Source organism: Hippopotamus amphibius, chromosome 17, assembly GCF_030028045.1.
Source record: "Hippopotamus amphibius kiboko isolate mHipAmp2 chromosome 17, mHipAmp2.hap2, whole genome shotgun sequence".
NCBI classification, from domain to species: domain Eukaryota; kingdom Metazoa; phylum Chordata; class Mammalia; order Artiodactyla; family Hippopotamidae; genus Hippopotamus; species Hippopotamus amphibius.
The window spans coordinates 9,952,005-9,973,640 of record NC_080202.1 but is presented as its reverse complement, the minus strand read 5'-3'; the positions used below and the strand labels follow the sequence as shown (position 1 = coordinate 9,973,640).

Genomic DNA, 21,636 nt, shown 5'->3' with positions numbered 1-21,636 from the left:
GGGTTAAAGGATCAAGGTCACCCATGCTGTCTAACCGTCAAATCTGACCACCGTTCCCTGTCTGCCTAAGATCCTCTGCAGCAGCGTCCATCCAGGTGACGTGCCCTGCCTGCTTCGGCAGGGGCGGGGGGGGGGGCCCTGCCTTGTCCTGCTGCTTCTCATTCTGCCTCTGCAATGACCTCCGCCTCCCGTGCTGCCCTGAGCTCCCCTCCACGCAGCCCACCTGCCTCTCTTTCTCTCTCTCGACATGATTCTCTCCCAGCAACTGCTCCCTCAGCTGCTTCAGGCCCTCCCTTTGATGGCTGTTGACAATGACATTGGCCCCCGAGATCTCCTCCGTCACCTCACAATGTGTGTGTCTCAGAGGTAGTCTCCATTTTCCCCTGCAAAACTGACTTCCTTGTTTGTGTCAGTAATGCACTCTTGCCCCAGGCACTTAGCCTGAATGCCACCACCTGAGTGTGACAGCGGAGCTTCCTCCAACCCCAGCAACATGGTGAACAGTCCCATCCAGGTTCCCCCGCCGTGGCTGCAGTATTGATCATTTAGTACTTTCATGGTTTATTCCATGAATATTTATTAGGCACCGAGTTTATGCCAGATCCTACAGATCACAGATTAACAAACACAATCCCTGCCCTCAAAGAACGTAAGATCGGGGGCAGAAGACGCACATCCATCCAATAATTAAGTAGAGTGTGATGCCCACGGGAACAGAGGACAAGGCATGAGCGTAGCTGCAGGAAAGGAGTAATCACACACAAGTGGACCAGAAAAGAAAGAGTCAGAGGAAGAAACGTTGGATTTGGGCTTTTGATTTTCAGACTTTTAAGAGTTGGTTGCTTTTTTTTTTTCTCACAGCAAAACCCATGTTCATTGCAGAAAAATAAGGCTATGTAGATAAGCAAAAAGATGGAAATTAATATCAGTCAGAAAGCCATCTCTCAGAAATGCCCAGCATTAAGAACTGAGGTGTATCTTCTAGTCTTTCCTTCTATGCACATTTTTATGGCAAAACTGAGCCACACTGTACACTTTATTTTATAGTCAGCTGCCCCTCTGCCCCCAGCACCTTGGGCTGGGTGTCCCTCCTCCGTGTGGTTCGTCAGTCTACAGCCCCTGCCAAACTATTCTGAAGTGTTCATTTTAAGCGTCTGCTTCTGCCTCCGTCTGGAAGTTCCTTGAAGGCAGAGGGAGCTATTTTCCAACTTTTTTACCTGCAGTACTCAGGGACAGTCAGGGAGGCTGGTCCGCCCTGGAGACAGCACTGCCCCCTGTGGCTGGGCACTCAGTGAGGCAGACCCCCACCTCAGACCCCGCACACACAGGTCACATCTCTCCTGTCCCTCTCTCCCTCCCACAGGTTGAGCAGGGTCCCGGTCACAGATGCCTGCTGGCAGGTTCTCTTCTCCGTTCTCCAGGTCACTGGAAGCCTGAAAGAGCTGGACCTGGGTGGAAACTTCTTGAGCCACTCTGCCATACAGAGTCTTTGTGAGGCCCTGAGATGCCCGAGGTGCCACCTAGAGACCCTGCGGTGAGTCTGGCCTGGGCTCTGTTCTGAAACAGGGATGGACAGGAGATCTAAGATGGAGGCTGAGTCTAGGATGGGGGATTTGGTCCTTGTATTCAACAGACATTGCCCCTCTCTGTCCATCCACTGCACCAGCTACCAGGACTACTATGATAAACAAACAGGCAGGATTCTTTTATCACGGAGCTTGCAAAAGACTGACATTAATCAAGGAACCACACTAACAAATGTGTAATTATAGGGGCAGTTAAGGGGCTCCAGTGGAAAATTTCCTTAAGGAAGGGGTGCTTGAAGGAGATCTGAAGAATCAGCAGATTGACCTAAGTAAAGCAGGAGGGAAGAAAGTTCCAGGCAGAAGGAAGAGCACGTACAAAGGCCCCGTGGCAGGAAGGAGGATGGGAAGTCAAGGAATGGAAAGCAGGCTAGAGGGTGGAGAGGAAAGGGGCAAGATGAGGCTACAGAGATCAACAGAGCCAGACCATGCAAGGTGTCATGGACCCTGTTGGAATTGGCGGTCCTAATACAATGGGATTTTTAACCGGAAGGTTGACAAGATCAGTACATTTTCAAAATAGAAACAGACTGCGATCTGAAAAATGGATTGAAGGAGAGCCAAAGTTGAGGTTGAGAAATCATTTGTAGGAAAATTTCAGTAGTTCCTGTAAAGATGGTGAGAGCTTGGACTAAGGAAAACTGCAATAGTTTCTGTAAGAGATGATGACAGTTTGGACTACAGTGTTGGCTGTAGAGATGGGAAGAAGTGAATGTATTCCAGAGATCTATAAAAGCAAAAGCAACCAAACTCAGTAATGGATTGAATTTATGAGGAAAGAGAGATGGAGACATCAAGGATGATCCTAGGCTTCTGGGCAAAAGAACTCATAGGGCAGTGGCACCTTCCCTAAGGCAGGAAATACCGGAAGAGGAGTGGTTGTTGCGTGGGCTGTCATCAGTGTGATTTTGTGCATATTTATTTAAAGTTCCTTTGAGGTATCCAAGTGCAGATGTCAAGCAGGTATCAAGTAAAGCTCTATGCAAAAATAAGATTGCCCCATGAAACAAATCTCAACAAATTTAAAAAGATTGAAACCATACAAATTATATTCTCTGACCATAGTGGGATGAGGTTAGAAATCAACAACAGGGGAGAATTCCCTGATGGCACAGTGGTTAAGAATCTGCCTGTCAATGCAGGGGACACGGGTTCGAGCCCTGGTCCAGGAAGATCCCGCAACTAAGCCCCACAACTACTGAGCTTGTGCTCTAGAGCCCACAAGCCACAACTATGGGGCCCGCACACCACAACTACTGAAGCCCAGGTGCCTAGAGCCCGTGCTCTGCAATAAGAGAAACCACTGCAATGAGAAGTGCAGGCACCGCAATGAAGAGTAGACCCTGCTCGTCACAACTAGAGAAAGCCCACGCACAGCAACGAAGACCCAACACAGCCAATTAATTAATTAATTAATTTAAAAAAAAAGAATTTCCATATAGGAAAAAAAAAGAAGGAAATCAACAACAGGGAATTCCCTGGCAGTCCAGTGGTTAGGACTTGGCACTTTCACTGCCCAGGGCCCAGGTTCATTCCCCAGTCAGGGAACTAAGGTCCTACAAGCTGCAAGGGCATGGCCAAAAAAAAAAAATAGAAGAAAATTTGGGAAACTCACAAATACACAGAAAAAAAAAAACCTACTCCTAAGTAAACAATGAGTCAAAGAAGAAATCACAAGGGAAATTAGAAAATACTTTGAGATGAATAAAATCAAAAACACAACACAGCAAAACTTATTTGATGATGCTGTCACGGTGCTGCTTAGAGAGATATTTCTAGCTATCTATGCCTGTATTTTTAAAAAAGAAGAAAGGAGATATCCCATCGTGCTTTTAAAACTACAGTGAGATATCCCCTTACACCTGTTAAAATGGCTATTATCAAAAAGGCAAGAAGTAACAGGTGTTGGAGAGGATGTGGAGAAAAAGGAACCCTCATACATTGTTGGTGAGAATGAAAACTGGTGCAGCCACTATGGAAAATGGTATGGCGATTTCTCGCAAAAATTAAGAATAGTACTACCTCTGCTATAATCATAGGCATGGCTTTTAAAATTGCTGAAAGCTGTGTGTGTGTGTTTGGGATGGGACGAACAATGATCTGGAAACAGCACTAAATGAGGAGCACAGCTACTGTATCTCCTGGTCTGGTAGCCAAGCATGAAAACAGCAAGACAGTGAGAAGGCTCTAGGGGAAGTGGGTCCTCGAGGGAATCCAGATTTCAGATGCGGCAAGAAGGCTTAGGGAACATTCACATAGGAGGTTGAGAATACATGGGGACCGGCTGATAGTAGATTGGGGTTGCCAAGGAAAGCAAGCAAGATGAGTGTGGGCTCTGAAACTGGGTCCGATAAGGGAACAGAAACGCCATATGGAAATGACAGTCTGGGTGACAAGGGAGGACTTGGGGATTTTAGAAGAATAAAAATATTCTTATGAGCGTATTTTGGGGGCAGATGTAGAGGCTGTAAAGTTTAGTTTTACCGTTGTCATCATCAGGCTGGTTCATTGCTTGTCACTTTGGATACAGCCGACGCCAGATTTGTTCTCTTAGTGTAAATTCTGTCTCCTGGAATATACTTATTACTGCCGATTCACTAGGCTTGAAATAATGTCAGAGGCCTCTAGTTAGTTCACTTGTGTGTATGTGTGATTGTGGGATCAGTTTTTTGGAGGTACACTTTATATACAGTAAGAAGTGAGATTTACTCTTTTGGTGTATCATTTTATTAGTTTTGATACATGCACATACCACCAAATCAAGATCTAAACCAGCTCTAATAGCTCCCAACATTCACTTGTGCTTCTAATCAATACCTTACCCCTAATTCTTAGCACTCGGCAACCATTGGTCTGTTTTGGCCCCTATAATTTTGCCTTTGCCAGAATGATAACTAAGTAGAATCATATAGTATGTGGGCTTTTGAGTCCAGCTTCTGTCATTTAAACATAATGCATTTAAAATTCATTTCTGTTTTGTGTATCAATAGTTTGTTCCTTTCTCTTGAGTGTTATTCCATTGTATGGTTATAACAGTTTATTTGTCAATTTGCCAGTTGAACAATATTTGCGTTATTTCTAGTTTTTGTTGATTATGAATAAAGTCACTGCAAACATTTAAAAAAAAAAAAAAAAAGAATAGTACTACCATGTGATCCTTCTGGGTATTTACCCAAAGAATACTTGACTTGGGTTGGGCGTCTTGGTGAACTCCTACTCACTATTCAAGACCCTCCTCATACATCTTCTCCCCCTTCCCTTGTCGAAATGAATCACTCACTTCCTCTGCCTTCACCTGCAGCTGACTTGCCCCTTTGGGCATTATTTCATTCATTCATTCACCACCTACTTATTCAGTGCCTACTTTGTGCCAGACTGTAGGCACAGCTAGTAATGAAAATAGGCAAAACTCCTTCCTCATGGAGCCTACAGTATATTTTACTTATTCAAAAGAATAAGTAAAATATATTGCATAAGGGCTATAGAGAAAAGTAAAGCAAAGAGGAGTAGAGGGTTGGGGCTGGGTGTGCAATTTTAAATAGGGAGGGCGATGAGGCAAGATTCCACCAAGGTGACTTCTGAGCAAAGACCGGACGCAGGTGAGGGAACAAGCCATGAGATACCAGGTAGGAAGTTTGTTCCAGGCAGAAGAAACAGCAGGAGCAAAGACCCTGAGGTGGGACCATGCCTGGAGTGCTTAAGGAACAGCAAGGAGGCCAGTGAAAATGCAGCTAAAAGGGATATGAGATGAGGACAGAGATGACAAGGTGCCAGGTCTCCAGTGTCTCACGGACAAGGACAAGGACCATGAATTTACCTCTGATGACCTGGGGAAACATGGGAGGATTCTGATCAAAAGAGATCTGAAAACTGGCTTGCTTTTATTTGTTTCTATGTCTATCCCCCAGTGCCTGTGCATTTCTAGTGGGGAGCTGGCGGCTGGAGGGTCATACTGACCTCTGCCTGGCCCACAGGGCTGGCCCAGAGTAGATGCTCAACGGGTGCTTGTGAGGGATTGTGGAATCAACAGGTGAGTAAACTCAAGGCCATGGGTATGTGTCTCCCATAGGTTGGCCAGCTGCAGCCTCACGGCGGAAGGCTGCAAGGACCTTGCCTCTGGGCTGAGTGCCAGCCAAACCCTGGTGGAGCTGGAACTAAGCTTCAACGTGCTCCTGGACACTGGAGCTGAGCACCTTTGCCAGGGCCTGAAACAGCCAAGCTGCAAGCTGCAGCGACTATTGTAATTGCTCCTCGTTGGCACTGCTTTGTGGGGTGGGCACAGGGAGGCAGAGGGAGTTGCCCTACCACCATGGGGCAGAGAGAAGGTGAGAGGGCACGGGGAGGCAGAGGGAGCTGCCTATGTCAGTAACTCTGGGCGATTGGCAGGGCCGATGCAGTTAACAGTGAGATCCAGGTGTACCAGTGGAACACTGGGTAAATTAATCACGCAGGTGGACAGGGTGAGTGGACAGGATTCATGAGAATTACACAGGAGTGAAAAAGGGAGGTTGCCTGTACCCTGAGTGGCTCCTTGGCTGCAGAAGGAAAATTTAAATCTCCCAGATTCCTGCACGCCAGTCAGGTCTTTATCTTCCTTTAATTCCCAAAGGGACACGGGTACTAGAAAGGGAAACCAGACCCCGGGTACCCCGAGGACAGGGCCCTCGGGACATTGACTGGGGGCCCATGTGCGTCTCCCCTGCAGGCTGGTCAGCTGCGGCCTCACGTCCGGCTGCTGCCAGGACCTGGCTTCCATGCTCAGGGCCAGCCCCAGCCTGACAGAACTAGACCTGCAGCAGAACCACCTGGACGACCTCGGCCTGAGGCTTCTCTGTGACGGGCTCAGGCACCCTACCTGCCGGCTCGCACTCCTGTGGTGAGGCCCTGTGGGCTCCTCCTGGGCAGAGGGCAGGGAATGGGGGTGGGGCGGAAGGGAGGCAAGTACCGTGGAATTAGACGGGGAAGGAAAGGGACAGACAAGTGCATGGCCCGCCTGGGCGCCTCACCAGCTCCCCCACTTACTCAGGCCCTGTGACGCAGGCTGCCCTTCATCTGAGACGCGATTTCTTTATCTGTCTAATAGGACTATCATATCCGCTTCACAGACTATAATGGAATAAAATACACGTAACCACTAGGACAGGGCTCGGACAGAAACGGGCTCGGAGCACCGGAGACGTGTGTGGCTGATGAGCCGCGAGCCCCCAGCCCTCATGTCTGCCCTGCAGGCCCGGAGGGCGATGTTTTTCTCTGGGCACCACTCCCCATGCCATCTCTCAGCCATTTCCTCTCTCCTCCACCTCCTGAGAACACGTCCACTGGCTGTTTCTGGCTGAACCCTTCCCTGCAGCTCTTGGCGGGGGCCCTGTCACACACTCAGAGAGCTGACGGGCTCCAGGCCCCCCACATCCCACCCGGTCTGGTCCTGCCCTTGAGCTCCAGCGGGCCCTCGGAGGGGTCTGCAAAGCCTGGGCCCTGGCCGCCCTCAGCCAGGCCTCCTTCATCGACTCTCAGGCCTAAAAGAGTAGTCAGGGCAATATAACGGGGAAACAGTGTGCTGGTGGGTTCTCCCAAAGCGGCCTCCGACCATTTACAACCAGGGGAGCTTCAGCCTGCTCCCCACCAAGCATTCCTGGCTCCACAGTGCGGGGTCTCTCCAGAGCCTGGCCTCTGCAGGCAGAGCTGGCTTCGCGGCCCAGCTCACCGGTTACTGGTCAGAGCAGCCAGCTCTCTGTCATCCTGCAAAGGTTTCTGCTTCCTTCCTCTCGGAGCCCCAGGACTGGATCGGAAGGGACAACCGTCTACGTGGGAGGCTCCACCCCCTCCCTAGGGGACACTAGCTCTGATAGCAGCCATGAGTGAGGTGTGCACAGCCCTTTACAGTGTGCAGGATCTTTCCCCCTGCCTTGTCTGTGGCACACAACAGGCAGACCAGGTCCATCTGTGTCAGAGATGGGGACACGGAGGCCCAGAGAGGGCAACAGCTATCTCTAATCTGATGGAAAGCTCAGAACACAAGGCCTATGAGAATGGAAACATGGCACTCTCTTTCCAGCAAAACTTCTAGCCTCTGGGCAGGAAATCCCAGGACCTAGCTCTGGGTGGTCATTTTGAGGCCCTGGGGAATGCCCAGATGCCCTCCAGGAATGAAGATGTAACCCCGAGTCACTGGGAATGCTACTGGCAGCCGGCTACTGGGGTGGCCTCTGCCAATGGGGGCCACCTCACCCAAGGTCACGTCCCCTTCCTGGGGCGGCCTGCATCCAATGCCTGACCGGTGTTGGGATATGAAGACCCAGTCCTCCATCCCAATTTGGGAGACCTCTGAGAGGTCATCCCGACTTCAGAGCCCCCAGTAGAGTCAGCTGAGTTCTCCACTGAGACTGCATCACAGTCCAGTTTCTCTCTCTGCCCAGACCTGCTTCCCTCCCTTCCCTTGCCCTGGTGTTGATCCGAGAACACCCCCTAAAAAACCTCACTTTACTTTCCATCTCAGAGCCCGATTCCCAGGGAACCCGTCTGCAACAGGTTCCTGTGGAAGGTGGCAGATTCCACAATTCTGAGCCCCAGGGACCTCCAGATCGCTTAGGGGTCCCAGGAGAATCAGGCTTCCTTTGTGTTTGCAGGCTGGACCAGACTGAGCTGAGTGAGGAGGTGACAGAGATGCTGAGGGCCCTGCAGGAGGAGAAGCCTCAGCTGGCCATCTCCAGGATACGGTAAGGTGGGAGACCCAGAACTCCCTCCTGCTGACTCAGGCTGGGGCTGAGTCCTTGAGGCTGGTCCAGAGCTGAGAGATGGGGAAAGAAATGTGGGGTGGAGGCAGAGACAGCAGAGCCGGGAAGAAACCAAGAAAGCACAGCAGGCAGAGTGAGGTTCAGTTGTTTGCTTATTGCAAACAGAATTATGCCATTCCTCTGCTTAAACCTTTCCATGAGACGAATAAGGAGATGAACAAATGAAAAAAAAGTGAATAGATGTGTGGGTGAGATTTGGAACAGGGAAAGCAATGACCACCAGGGGGAGATAAAGACAAAGAGAGAGGGCCTTGGCAGGGAAATACCATTCCGCACCATACACATACACACACAGACACACACAGACAGACACAGACACAGACACACACACACACGGGCCTTGAGGGGTGAGCCGCAGAGACAGGAGAGTCCCTCTTCCTCCCCGGGGAGTCTGCTGCAGCTCCATGATCTCCTGTTTGGTGCATCTTGGCCTGCAACTGCAAAAGGCATCCACGCCCAGGTTCTTGGATGCTGTTCCTCACCTAAAATGGAAAGGAAGGGGCTCCTAGGCTTAGAAGGAGCATCCATCCATCACAGAACAACATTCCCTGCAGGCCCACGATGTGTTAGGCAGTGAACAGGGGCCCAACTTCAGGAGCTCGGCCCAGCAGGGAGACAGGTGCAAGTTATCCCTCCTGCCTGTAGAGCAACACCCAGGCTCCTGTGAGCGCACTGATGGGCCTATTGGACTCTATGCAAAACAGCTGAGCTGAGCTCCGAACGGTGGGAGGGGTTAGCTGGGCGGAGAAGGGGTCAACTCCTGGCAGAGGTTGTGTTGCTGAGCGAGGGCCTGCTGCCCGATATGCATAGAAGCCAAGACTAGGAACCGGCTTTTGAGAAAAGAAAGAGCTTCATTGTGAGATCAACTGGCAAGGACACAGGAGGTGAGGCTCTCAAATCTGTTTTCTCAATCCAGGGTTCAGGGCAACATTTAAGGGGTTAGAGAAGTTTCTAACTTGGAAGCTGACCGGCTAGTCTCAAAGCAGCCATACAAGCTACTCACGCTGCTGGAAGCCAGATTTTCCCTTTTTTTTTTTTTTTTTTTTGAAGGACTTCTCACTCTATAAAGGGCTCCTGTGGCAATATTTCTATTCTTTGAGTTCCCTAGACTGAAGAGTCTTGGTCCTGGGATCATTCTGGAGACATGGGTTCCCGTCTTGGTCATGTGCGGTGCTGTCTCTGTAAAATAACTCAAGGTTGGATTAATCAGTCAACCTCCTTAAGGGGGCAAAACCAGTTTCAGCTGGTTCACGTTTTACTTGCTGTTTCAGTAGAGGCACCCAGCTTAGCTTCCTTGAGGGATAGGAGGCCAAGAACCTGGAGCAGGGCTACTCAAGGTGTGGTCAGCAGACCAACAGCCTCAAAATTAGCATCACATGGGAGCTCAGTAGAACGGCCCCACTCCAGACCTGCTGGGTCAGCATCTCCGGGGTGAGCCCAGGAATCCGTGTTCTAACCAGCCCTCCAGGTGATTTTTAATGCCAGCTTTAGAACCACTGGTCTAGAGGTGAGTGAGCAGGGAGAGTGGCATAGGTGGGGCTGAGGGACAGAGGATGGGGCACAGTACCTAACGTCTTTGGGGCCATGTTAAGAAATGTTTATTTTACCCCCAAAGCAATAGACGTTTCGGGGCTTCAGCAGCAAAGTGCTGTGCCAGATTCACACTCTCAGATCAGCTGCTGAGTGGAAAATGGACCAGAGAGGGTCAAGAGCAAAAGCAGGGAACCCTTTAGGATGAGGCAGTAGTTTGAGCCACAGGTGCCAGGACCTGGAGACTGTGGAGGTGGAGAGAAGAGAATAGAATAGAGTTGTTTTGGAGGTTGGGTCAAGGTGATCAATTAAGGTGATTAATTAGCTGTCAGAGTGGCTGGGGGAGAAGTCAGGATGATGCCCCGGTTCTGGCATAAACAGCTGGGTGGATGGGGGCCAATCGTGGAGACAAGGACTACGGGAGAAGCCCAATGGGGACCATGAGTTCAAATTCAGATAAGTTGAATTCTCCTGGGGATGTCATGTACACAGCCCCCCGCATCCTCCCAAGATCTCAGGGAGAATGAATTCTGTCCAGGAAGCCAAGTCTGAGGATCCCTGATGAGAGCCCAGATGGAGGAGAGACGAGTGATAACACGTCCTCGCTCAAGCGGCAGAGACAAGAATCAGGTAGCTTGAAGGGGCCAGGCTGGAAGCATCATGATGTGGGCTTGGGCCGGGGGGTGGGGGGAGCTGTGAAAGGTCATTCCCTCCATCCCTCTGCCTCTGCAGTGGGACTGGGCAGGATGTCCACCTAGGAGAGACTCGCCCCATACGAGATCTTGCACTCCAAGAACCTTGCAGGATTTCTGCTTCCCTCTCTCCCAGCCTCGGGGGCTGGGGCTGCTCTTCTCCCATTTACACACGGCATGTCTCAGACTCTGAACCAGAGCCCACTCTCCCAAGGCCCACTCCAGGCTTCTGAGGCCTGGGAATCGCCTCTCCATCCCTGCCCATCCGTCTTTGAGCCATGTTCCTCTAAGATGCTGCCCACCTGGGGGGAAGAGCAACACTTCTGGGAAGTGGGAAAGGGGAGGGAGGAGGATTTGGGCTGGGGAGTCAGCGGAGTTGAGCCTCCTCAGATAGCAGGCAGACCAGCCTTGGGAAGGCCCCTCGAGGTCTAGCCCTAGGGGACCTAGGGGCATCCAGGCAGGAGAATCTAAAGCTAGCCACTGCCCTTTCTGTTCCAGAGGGAAGCTCCCCTCAAGTAGCACAGGTGGAACCCTTCCGTCTGTCTTCTCCTGCCCGTCCGGGGGACCAGCACTTGGAGTCTCTGGGGACCGAGGATGACTTCTGGGGCCCCACAGGGCCTGTGGCTATCGAGGTAGTTGACAAAGAGAGGAGCCTGTACCGGTGAGTGAGGGGGCTCTGCCTGTCCTACACCCCCCATCCCCACACTGGGTCCCTACTGCACCCCACGCATGGCCCATCAGGCCCCCCCTCCCCCCTTGCCAAGCCACCACTCAGGGACAGGGCTGAGATACTGGGTTGGTGCTTTTATTATGGAAAAAGAGGTTTTGTCATGAAAATTTTTAAAGAAACACAAAAGTAGAGTCCAGGGAACTTCCATGTACCCATTACCCAGGTTCAACAACCATTTTGCCAAATTTGTTTCAACTATTCCCTCCCGGCCCCTCTTTTTGTTGTACCTACAGTATTTTAAATCCAAGATATCAGGTGATTTTATCCTTAAATATTTTGTGATACATTTCAAAACGTATGAAGACCTTTTCTTCCGTAACCACAATGCCATTTTCACATCTGACGACGTTTACAGTAAGCCTTTTATATCATCTAGTACCCGATCCATACTCAGATGTGCTCTATTGTCCTTGCAGATGGTTTAATCAGGATCCAAACACTCATTGTATTTGACATGTGTCTCTTAAATCTCATCTAAATCTCTTTTCATCTATATGCTCCCTTTAATGAATATCTACTGTATGCTAAGTTCCATACTAGTAACTGGGGGCCCTGAGATGAATACAGCAGCCCTGCCTTCCAGGGTTTACAGTCGTGAGTAATAAAGTATAACCCTTGTCACGATCTCTCACATAACACATTGCCGTTCACCGTTCACTGTTCACCGTTGCAGACATCATCGCAGCTGGGAGAGACTGTCGCTCCCAACTTACCTACAGAAGCTGACATCCGGGACCCCACCATTTACTGGATGGGGAACCTTGGGAAAGTCACCTAAGAAGCCTGTAAAGTGTTGTTTTCAGCTCCAAGGTTTATCATTAATATTACCGTGCAGATTGTTTTTTCCTTTGTTTTGTTTTTTTTATTTTTTATTTTTTGGGGGGCATTGGGTCCTCATTGCTACACACGGGCTTTTCTCTAGTTGCAGTGAGCAGGGGCTACTCTTCATTGCAGTGCGTGGGCTTCTCATTGCTGTGGCTTCTCTTGTTGCAGAGCACAGGCTCTAGGCGCTCGGGCTTCAGTAGTTGTGGCACACGGGCTTAGTTGCTCCACATATGGGATCTTCCCGGACAAGGGATTGAACCTGTGTCCTTTGCATTGGCAGGGGGGTTCTTAACCACTGTGTCACCAGGGAAGTCCACATTGTTATTAATTATTGGCAAATAGGCCCTTTAAAAACAAGAACACCTTCCTATTTCATGATCATCATTATAGAAACAGCCAACCACTGCCAGGCGTGTATTAAGCTATCCATGTATATTAGGTCACTGATTACTCACAACTCTACCCTAGTTACAGATGGGGAAACGAAGATTAGGGGGGTTCGACTTCATGCTCAGGGATCCACAGTCAGAGAGTAGAGGAGCCAGCATCCAAACGCAGATTCATCTGACTCCAGTGTCTGAGCTTATAGCCACTCTACAGGATCCTTAGTGCCTGGCACAGGTTCTAGCATCCAGTAAGTGCTCAGTGAGTTTGTGTAGAGTAATTGTGTCCACTTCTCCCCATTTTTCCCAGAGTTCACTTCCCCATGGCCGGCTTCTACCACTGGCCCAACACCGGTCTCCGCTTTGTGGTGAGAGGGCCAGTGACTGTTGAAATTGAATTCTGTGCCTGGGACCAGTTCCTGAACAGGACTTTCCCACAGCACAGCTGGATGGTTGCAGGGCCTCTGTTTGACATCAAGGCTGAGCCAGGAGCCGTGGCAGCTGTGTACCTCCCTCATTTTGTGGCCCTCCAAGGTAAGGAAGAGGGAGGGGCGGAAACAAGGTGATGGTGGTAAGAATGGGCCTGAACGGGGCTTTGGATGGTGGTGTCCTGAGGGAGGAACTCATGGCTCTGGGCATATCTTTGTTGAAGCGCTTTTGTCCCCAGGCTCATAATTATCTTTGCCTGAATTACTTGAAAGTTTCCCTAAATAGAAAGTACAGTAACAACTAGCATTTATTAAGTTCTCTTTACATAGATTGGAAATGGATGACATACTCAGCTGAGATTTTCAAAAAGATTTTTCAAAGATCGGACTATTTACAAAGTAAGGCTAGGTGAACTAACAAGGAATGTGAGGGTCCCTGGAGCGTAACGACAAATGGGAAGCCATTGCTTCTCCTACAGGCAGGGAGAAGAAACAGCGTCACCAGACTCCATTTGCAACCTGCAGCCATGAAAGAGGGGCTTCCCAGAAGGAGATGTAGTCATAAAGGTTAATGTAGTTACCGCTCACCTCCAAAGACTTCCTGTAGAGAAAGTTCCAAGAAATATAAGCTCACAGTCAAAAATTACAAACAGTAAACAAGGTACCATAAGTGAGAACCAGCAGAAACACAGGTACCAGAATTGGTCCCATTAAAAATAAATAAATAAAATAAAATAAAAAAATTTTCAAAATAAAATAAGAATTGGTCCCATAAAGTCTTCAGACATTTTGTGTTATCAGAAACAGAACACAAAATACGTATGTTTCATATGCTTAAAGAAATAGTCTGGGGCGTCCTAGACTATTCACAGTGGTTATGAATCCGCTTGCCAATGCAGGGGACATGGATTCGATCCCTGGTCTGGGAAGATCCCACATGCCGGGGAGCAACTAAGCCCGTGCACCACGACTACTGAGCCTGAGTGCCGCTACTACTGAAGCCTGCAAGCCTAGAGCCCGTGCTCCACAACAAGAGAAGCCACCGCAATGAGAAGCCTGTGCACCACAATGAAGAGTAGCCCCCACTCGCTGCAACTAGAGAAAGCCTGGTGCAGTATGAAGACCCAACACAGCCAATAAGTAAAAATAAAATCAACAAACAAATTTTTTAAAAAATAGTCTGGGGGAAAATGAGCAAAAAGCAATAAACCATTAAAAATGATAAATCAAATTTGGTAACAAGCTAATTAAAGAAAATAGGAAAACATAAAGAAAAAATATATTGTGACATGGAGGATACCATAAGTCCTACCATACATCTAATCAGAGTTCCATAAGAATATGGTGGAGAGGATGGATGGAGAAGATGCCATATTCAAAGAGAATCACCAAGAAATTTCTAGGATTGCTGAAAAGGTGTGATTTCTCGGAATGAGAAATCCAAAAACATCCATGGGCCATGACAAACAGGAAAGGTGTTGCTTCAAAGAAAAATGAGTGGAAAAGAGAAAGATAGTAATTATAGTTGTATTTGCTGAATTTCTCAGCATTTTTTCAGATGGTATTCCACTGTGGCATTATTTTCGCGCACACACACACACACACACACACACACACACAAAACACAATTAATATGCTCTCCATGGCCTGTTCTGAGATTAACATCTGTCAGCAATGTTCCGATTGGTGCCCGAGCAGCCTAAGGGCCTTGTCTGGTTTGCTGGCTATCTCTCTGCTGCCTAGAAATCACTGCACTGCAGCAGTTGCCAAGCAACTCGGGGATGGAGCCAGGACTCCTGACCTCTAGGCCTGTGTCTCTTCCACTACCAGCTTTCATCCCTCGAGCTCTCTCTTCGTCTCAAGCTCATTAATGTCCCTACCTGGTCAGATTTCTTGGCTGCAAATCAACTCTGGCTGATTTCGGCAGAAAAGGAACATATAGGAAGATTCTTGAGTCACTTGTAAACTTAACAAAAGATTAGGCAACAAGTTTTTTTTTTTTTTTAATTGGCTACATTGGGTCTTCGTTGCTGCACATGGGCTTTCTCTAGTTGCGGTGAGCGGGGGTTACTCTTCATTGTGGTGCGCGGGCTTCTCAGTGTGGTGGCTTCTCGTTGCGGAGCACGGGCTCTAGGTGCGTGGGCTTCAGTAGTTGTGGTACATGGGCTCAATAGTTGTGGCTCACAGGCTCTAGAGTACAGCCTCCATAGTTGTGATGCAAGGGCTTTGTTGCCCTGAGGCATGTGGGATCTTCCCAGACCAAGGATCAAACCTGTGTCCCCTGCGTTGGCAGGCAGATTCTTAACCACTGAGCCACCAGGGAAGTCTCAACAAGTATTTAAAAAAAAAAAATGGCAGTGACCAAAGGATACTAAGGAACCAAGAACACAGCCAAGGTTACACCAAGAAAAATAGGAAGAAACCTGTGCTGCAGGCACAGGCACTGCAGAACCCTCCTGCCATGGGGGCTGCTGGACTCTTGACCTCACTGCTACTGACAAAAGAATCTCTCTTTTCGGCTGTGCTTCACTCTCTCTAGATCAAGGTCCTGGTGAGGCACGCACTTAGTCAAGTCTTGGTTATATGCCTGTGTCATAGCTGCCAAGGAATAGCAGCTTCCAGGATGGGAGGCCCAGCTTGTCTCCTGCCAAGACCCCCACAATGGTGGGGGAGGGGTTCTTCCCAAAGAGAAGAGTATGAATGGTGTGTGGACAAACACTTGACAAATGAATACTACCCTTGGCCACGCTATTTCCTCGCTGTCCCTTCCTCCTCCTTGTCCTCCACCTGCCTGGAGTCAAACCTGACAGCATCACTCAGTGGTCCCCATAGTTACAGAATCCATACCAGCCACGTAACCATGGGGTCAATAGTTTTCCCAGCTCCAGTGCCAGGGGCTGGGCCTCTGTATGGGTTTGGCTAAAGGGAGTTTCTGCAGTGCTCCCACCCTAGAGACAGTATTGCCCGAAGCCCCCAAAGGTCCCAGGCCCAGGCACGATGGCTTCTCTGGCTGGGTCCCCCAGGAAGGCTTCTGAGCCTGCACCCGAGGACATCACTCCCCCAGCCCAGCCATTCTCAGTGAGGGCACTAAGTCCTTGCCTCTCCAATCCATTCTTTGACAGGGAACTATGTGGACATCCCCATGTTCCAAGTGGCCCACTTCAAAGAGGAGGGGATGCTCTTGGAGGAGCCAGCCAGGGTGGCACCATATTACACCGTCCTGGAGAACCCCAGCTTCTCGCCCATGGGGGTGCTACTGAGGATGCTCCACACTGCCCTGCGCTTCATTCCCGTCACCACCACTGTGTTGCTCTACCATCACCTCCATCCTGAAGAAGTCACCTTCCACCTCTACCTGATCCCCAGTGACTGCTCCATTCAGAAGGTGGCAGTAAGAGCCGGAAGAGTCGGGCCAGGGTGGGCTGACAGCAAACAGGAAATGCAACAGGAAGTGCCTTAGATGGGTCACCTGGGAATAAGGACGGGCCTCTTATAAGCAGGAACCTTGACGTGGGTGAATAATCCCATCTCTGTTCAGCTATGGTCTGATCTGGCTCCCTAAGCTCTCCTCCAGCTGGCTTTGCTGCTCTCTCACCCACCTCTGGACAAGCTTCTCCCCACAAGTCAAAATCATGGGTGGTCTCTGTGTGTAGAACTGTCTCCTTTCCCCGCTCCCCATGTCTTCTCCAGCAGCACCCCAATTCCCACCCTGAGTATAGCACAGGCCAAGAGTGGGGCTCTCTGTGTAGCAGTGCATGGCGGGTAAGGGGCCAGCAGGGGTGATATAGACCCCACTGCCCACACAAACGCACGGAAGCACCATCTCGCTTTGTTCAGACCAGATTGCATAGGGCAGAATCTCTGAGACACCAGACAGACCCGCTCCCTTGCTCCTTGTTCTGTACACTCCTCAGGCCATAGACGATGAGGAAAAGAAGTTCCACTTTGTGCGAATACACAAGCCGCCCCCGCTGAGCCCACTGCACTTGGGCTCCCGCTACATCGTGTCTGGTTCAGAGAAGCTGGAAATAATGCCCGAGGTGAGCAGCCCAGATGTTCGGCCCTCACCAGGGTCAGAGGTCATTCTTGGGGATACCTGTGGGCAGGTCTCCGAGCTTTCCCAGGGATGAGGTGAACTGGGGTTGGGCAAATGTCAAGTGGCATTTAGGGTGAGCAGGCATGCTTCAAAGACTGGGAGAGAGTTGAGGGGGAGGATCACACTCGGGATGGGGACAACACTGGGAAGAGTTGGGCTATAGGGTGTCAATGACCTCCAATCAAAGCCACCATGAACACCTGTAGCTGAACACACTGGGTTTAATACTTGCTGCAGAGAGAGAACACACACCATGGGGAACCACAGGGCATCTCAGTACAGAGGTGTTAGGAAGACCCTCTTATAGGATCTGGGCCTTGGTTGGGTAATTTGGGGGAAGGTCTAAGGAAATGGAGGTTTACTGTAGATTGGGTGTTATCAGAAAGCAGGTGCAATTCTGTGACTGGGAATCTCAACAAACCTTATCTCTAGGTAGGGCAGACCTGACAAAGATAAAACCATAATTGCTTAAATAGCAGTCACTCATTTAGTAGGGAGGGCAGAGATGGAGGAAGAAGGATCTGGATTAGGATGTGTGAGCACTACATTTAAGGATGAGTCCTAGGACTTCCCTGGTGGCACAGTGGTTAAGAATCCGCCTGCCAATGTAGGGGACACGGGTTTGATCTCTGGTCGGGGAAGATCCCACATGCTGCAGAGCAACTAAGCCCATGCGCCACAACTACTGAAGCCCGTGCTCTACAACAAGAGAAGCCACTGCAATGAGAAGCCTGCGCACCACAACGAAGAGTAGCCCCGGCTCGCCACAACTAGAGAAGACCTGCACTCAGCAACAAAGACCCAACACAGCTAAAAAAAAAAATTTTTTTTTAATTTTTTTCATTAAAAAAAAAATAAAGGATGAGTCCTGACTCACTCATGGGGTGCTTATCCCTCTGAGTCAGGATTTGAGGAAAATTAAGAAAAAGCGGTGTCTAAAGGTGGCAATTGATTTCAGTACAGGAGATGGTCAGGCTGTTCTCTGGGGTTGAACAGGGCCGAGTAAGGTGTCAGGTGCGGAAAGACCTTACTCGAAGGGTGAATGGTGGCTTCTCACACAGCTATTCTTTCTCTCCGCAGGAACTGGAGCTCTGCTATCGGAGCCCCAGAGAATCCCAGCTGTTCTCTGAGTTCTACGTTGGCCATTTAAGGTCAGGGATCAGGTTACAAATGAGAAACAAGAAAGATGGGATTGTGGTATGGGAAGCCTTGGTGAAACCAGGTAAAGTCAAATCCAGGGAGCACAAAGATGGGAGAGAGAAAATCAATTAAAGTGGGAGGGGGAGTGGTTTGTATTACCACAATTTGCTGATGAGAAGAAACAGTCCAGGGGAGTTCTGTGACTTTTCCTAATTACATAACACCTGGTATGACCAGAATTTGAAATCAAGTTAATCTGACTCTAAGCCCTGTGTTCTCTCTCTCTTGTACCATGTGTCTCCACACTGCCCTTGAATTAATAGACCTTGACACCCACCAGGTTTTTGGCAAAGTTTCTCATGAGAGCTTGGATGCTAGATGAAAAAGTGTGGTTGTGTGGATTAAGCCAGTTTGGGCAATATCAGATACACTAACCGGGATCATTCAGATATTTTCAAGGTAGGCAAGAGGGAATCCACATATTCAACTTTCAGGAATGGAAGAAACTTTACAATCTCTTAATCCAACACCAACACCCCCCAAGAACCAAAATCTCCTGGGCAGTCCTTCTCAGGACAACCAGACTTTGTCAGTTGTTGGTCACACTGCCTCCTGAGCTGCTAAAACAGGTGTCACAGTGTGGTAGAAAGAGAATGAGCTTTACTCAGTCCTGGCTTGGGTGCAGCCACAGGTAGAGAACTCACCAGCCCCCCTGGGGCCCTTACGTGCTGGGTGATCTTGAGAAAATTACTTAACTCACTTGAACCTCGGTGTCCTCAACCGTAAAGTGAGGATCACAATGCCTAACTTGTGGGATTGTTGGAAAGATTCAATAAGGTATGTTCATGTCTCATGCAGTGGTCCCTGATAAACAGTAGCAATATTCTTCTTCTTCCCTCTATTAAGCCAACTTCTTCGTCTGTCTTAATTCTGTCCCTTGGAGCTGGATGGAAGAATCTATCTCCTTCCCCTTGGGAGAGCCCTTCAGACACTTGAAGACTGTGATCAAGGCCTCCCTTAAGTCTCCTCTTATGCAAGTTAAACATGTCCACTTCCTCCCATCTTTCCTCTTATATTTTGGTTTTTAAATTCTTTGCCATCCAGACACCTTCCCGAGTAGAAGCGCATTTGCAGATGAGCCAGGAAGGACTCCCTGGACTGTCAGTCATCATGGAGGATGTGGAATACCCTCCCCCCTCCACCCCCCCGGAAATGAACCCCGTGCTCCTGGGTACCACAATTGGAGCTCCCCTCTCCTGTGCCCACCTCCCCACACTGTCAGGTCACACTGAACTCAAGTGTGCTCAAACTCTCAGGCCCCATCCTCATGAGCTGCTGTGAACAGCCCCTTCCTCTCCTTACACAAGTAATTGTTTAAGCCCCTTCATTCGCTGCTATTGCTGGTTTTGCTATTGAAACCCACCCATTACTCCCAAGGGCTAAGATTTTCTTGATCTTGGTTATTGATTCTGACATCAAAATCCAGAACAGATTTGATCTGTGTGCATCTAGAAGGCTAAACAAGGGCAAGGAGATAGATTTCTGCTCAGAATAAGGATATCTCAAATAGTTTAAGCTATCTAAACCCTGGTTAGTTCTCCACCAGGGTTCCCTTCAGGCCAAGACTGGATTAAACCATGTCCGGGATGTTGAGGGAGAAATTGCTGTTGTTCATTTGAATCTCTCACTTTCTCTCTTTCCTCTCTCTTCCTCTCTCTCTCTCTCTCTCCCCCCCCTTCTCTCTCTCTTCCTCTCTCTCTCTGATCATGGCCTCTGGTCCTCAGTTTCCCCATATGCATAAGAAAGGGATCCACCTGGATAATCTCTAAAGGCCCTTCCAGCCCTTACTCCAGATTCTGTCAGAATTCATCCATACCTTGTTCTCAGAATCAAAGAATCTCAGAAGTGGGTAGGATTTTCGAGGATTATCATGTGTGTTAATAACCAGCATTATTATAGATGCTTCTTCATCTCTGTTTTCCTCCAGGAGATCTCAGACCTGCAGCTACTCTGGTCCCTCCAGGCCCAATAGGTGAGCAACAGCTGTTAGAGATCACGGGAGCCAGTGGCACTTCTGGGGTGTACTGTCTGGTCCTGGAGGGGAGGGAAAGAGGAAGGAAGGGACTCTCTCATTGCAGACCTCACAAGGGATCATGCCTCGGAGAGTGGGTTGTGCCCCAGGGCAGTCCCCTCCCCATGCCCCTTACTCATGCCCGTGGGGGCCCTGGCACCTCCCACTGGGCCACCTCAAATGCCTCCATCAAGAACCCCATCCCCAGCTCAAACAGTATGGCTACGTGCTAATGTGAGGGAGGACAGAGGTGCCTTTCTGGTGGTCAAATGCCTTTACAGGGGGAGAAGGAAGCCAGGGAGGCAGATGAGGTGAGTGAAGAGAAGCAGAGATGGGGGATCAGAGGTCCCTTCTTTGTTCTTTTCCAGCCTCACCTTCACCCCCAGATGCCCTGAGATTGCTGCACTTTGTGGACCGGTATCGGGAGCTGCTGGTGGCTCGAGTGACATCCGTGGACCCCGTCCTGGACAAGCTGCATGGACAGGTGCTGAGCGAGGAGCAGTATGAGGGGGTGCGGGCTGAGGCCACCAAGCCAAGCCAGATGCGGAAGCTATTCAGCTTCAGCCGGTCTTGGGACTTGGCCTGCAAAGATCGCCTCTATCAGGCCCTGAAGGAGACCCATCCTCACCTAATCATGGAACTCTGGGAGATGTGGGGCAGTGGAGGAGACCCAGGCAGGCTCCTGACAAGCTCCGCAGCTGTCTGAACACCTGCTGTGAGTCCAGGCACTTCCTGATAGCTCCTTAGGTCTGTTTCTTCACCTATAAACAAGTTGCCATCTGAGTTGCCTTGTTGTCCTAAAGTTATGGAACTTCAAGGATGCCTTTGCTGGGCACTATATGGCCATGCCCAGGGATGCCACACAGGCCCCCAGACTGCCTCCCTTGGCTTTCATGGACCAGCTGTCTGGGTAGGATGACAGTATCTGAGAATGTCGGTCTGGAGCTGGCAGGAATTCTGCAGACCTTGTAGAAGCCTAATCCAAGAGAGCCTGGTCTGCTGGCCACAGCAGCCAAGCCCAGAGCCCTCCCTGTGCCATGCAGTTGCAAAGATGAGTAGGGAGAACATAGGACGGGCCATGGGACTGGCCACAATGGAAAACCTTGGGGGTTTTGAATGCCTTGTGAATAAGGGCAAAAACAGTTTGTTTTTCACTTGTCCAGCCCAGGTCAGGGCACCCACCCTCCCCTTCCGCCCCTTGTAGGGCTCATCCCTGGAAGAGCTCGAGCCAACCAACACCTTGCAGACAGCACAAGAACAGAAAGGGATGCAGAGACACCTTCCACTGAGGGGAAGTGGCCAAGGGGGTCTCTAACGTCCAGGCCCCCCAAACCCACTACCCCAGGCCATGAAGGGAGAGGTTA

At 49.8% G+C, this 21,636-nt stretch overlaps 1 protein-coding gene across 1 annotated transcript in view; it reads left to right on the top strand.

Annotated features, from left to right (window-relative positions):
• The window catches only part of NLRP1 (NLR family pyrin domain containing 1), a 30,301-nt gene extending 9,255 nt beyond the window's left edge, over positions 1–21,046 (top strand). Inside the window, exons 6-17 of the mRNA XM_057716884.1 lie at positions 1,364–1,534; positions 5,653–5,823; positions 6,289–6,459; positions 8,210–8,299; positions 10,446–10,540; positions 11,038–11,260; positions 12,848–13,071; positions 16,088–16,350; positions 16,880–17,005; positions 18,142–18,283; positions 20,189–20,233; positions 20,641–21,046. Coding sequence (XP_057572867.1) covers positions 1,364–1,534; positions 5,653–5,823; positions 6,289–6,459; positions 8,210–8,299; positions 10,446–10,540; positions 11,038–11,260; positions 12,848–13,071; positions 16,088–16,350; positions 16,880–17,005; positions 18,142–18,283; positions 20,189–20,233; positions 20,641–20,978 — 2,059 coding nt within the window. The 3' untranslated portion in view covers positions 20,979–21,046. The remainder of the gene's footprint in view (positions 1–1,363; positions 1,535–5,652; positions 5,824–6,288; positions 6,460–8,209; positions 8,300–10,445; positions 10,541–11,037; positions 11,261–12,847; positions 13,072–16,087; positions 16,351–16,879; positions 17,006–18,141; positions 18,284–20,188; positions 20,234–20,640) is intronic.
• Positions 21,047–21,636: the final 590 nt, after the last annotated feature.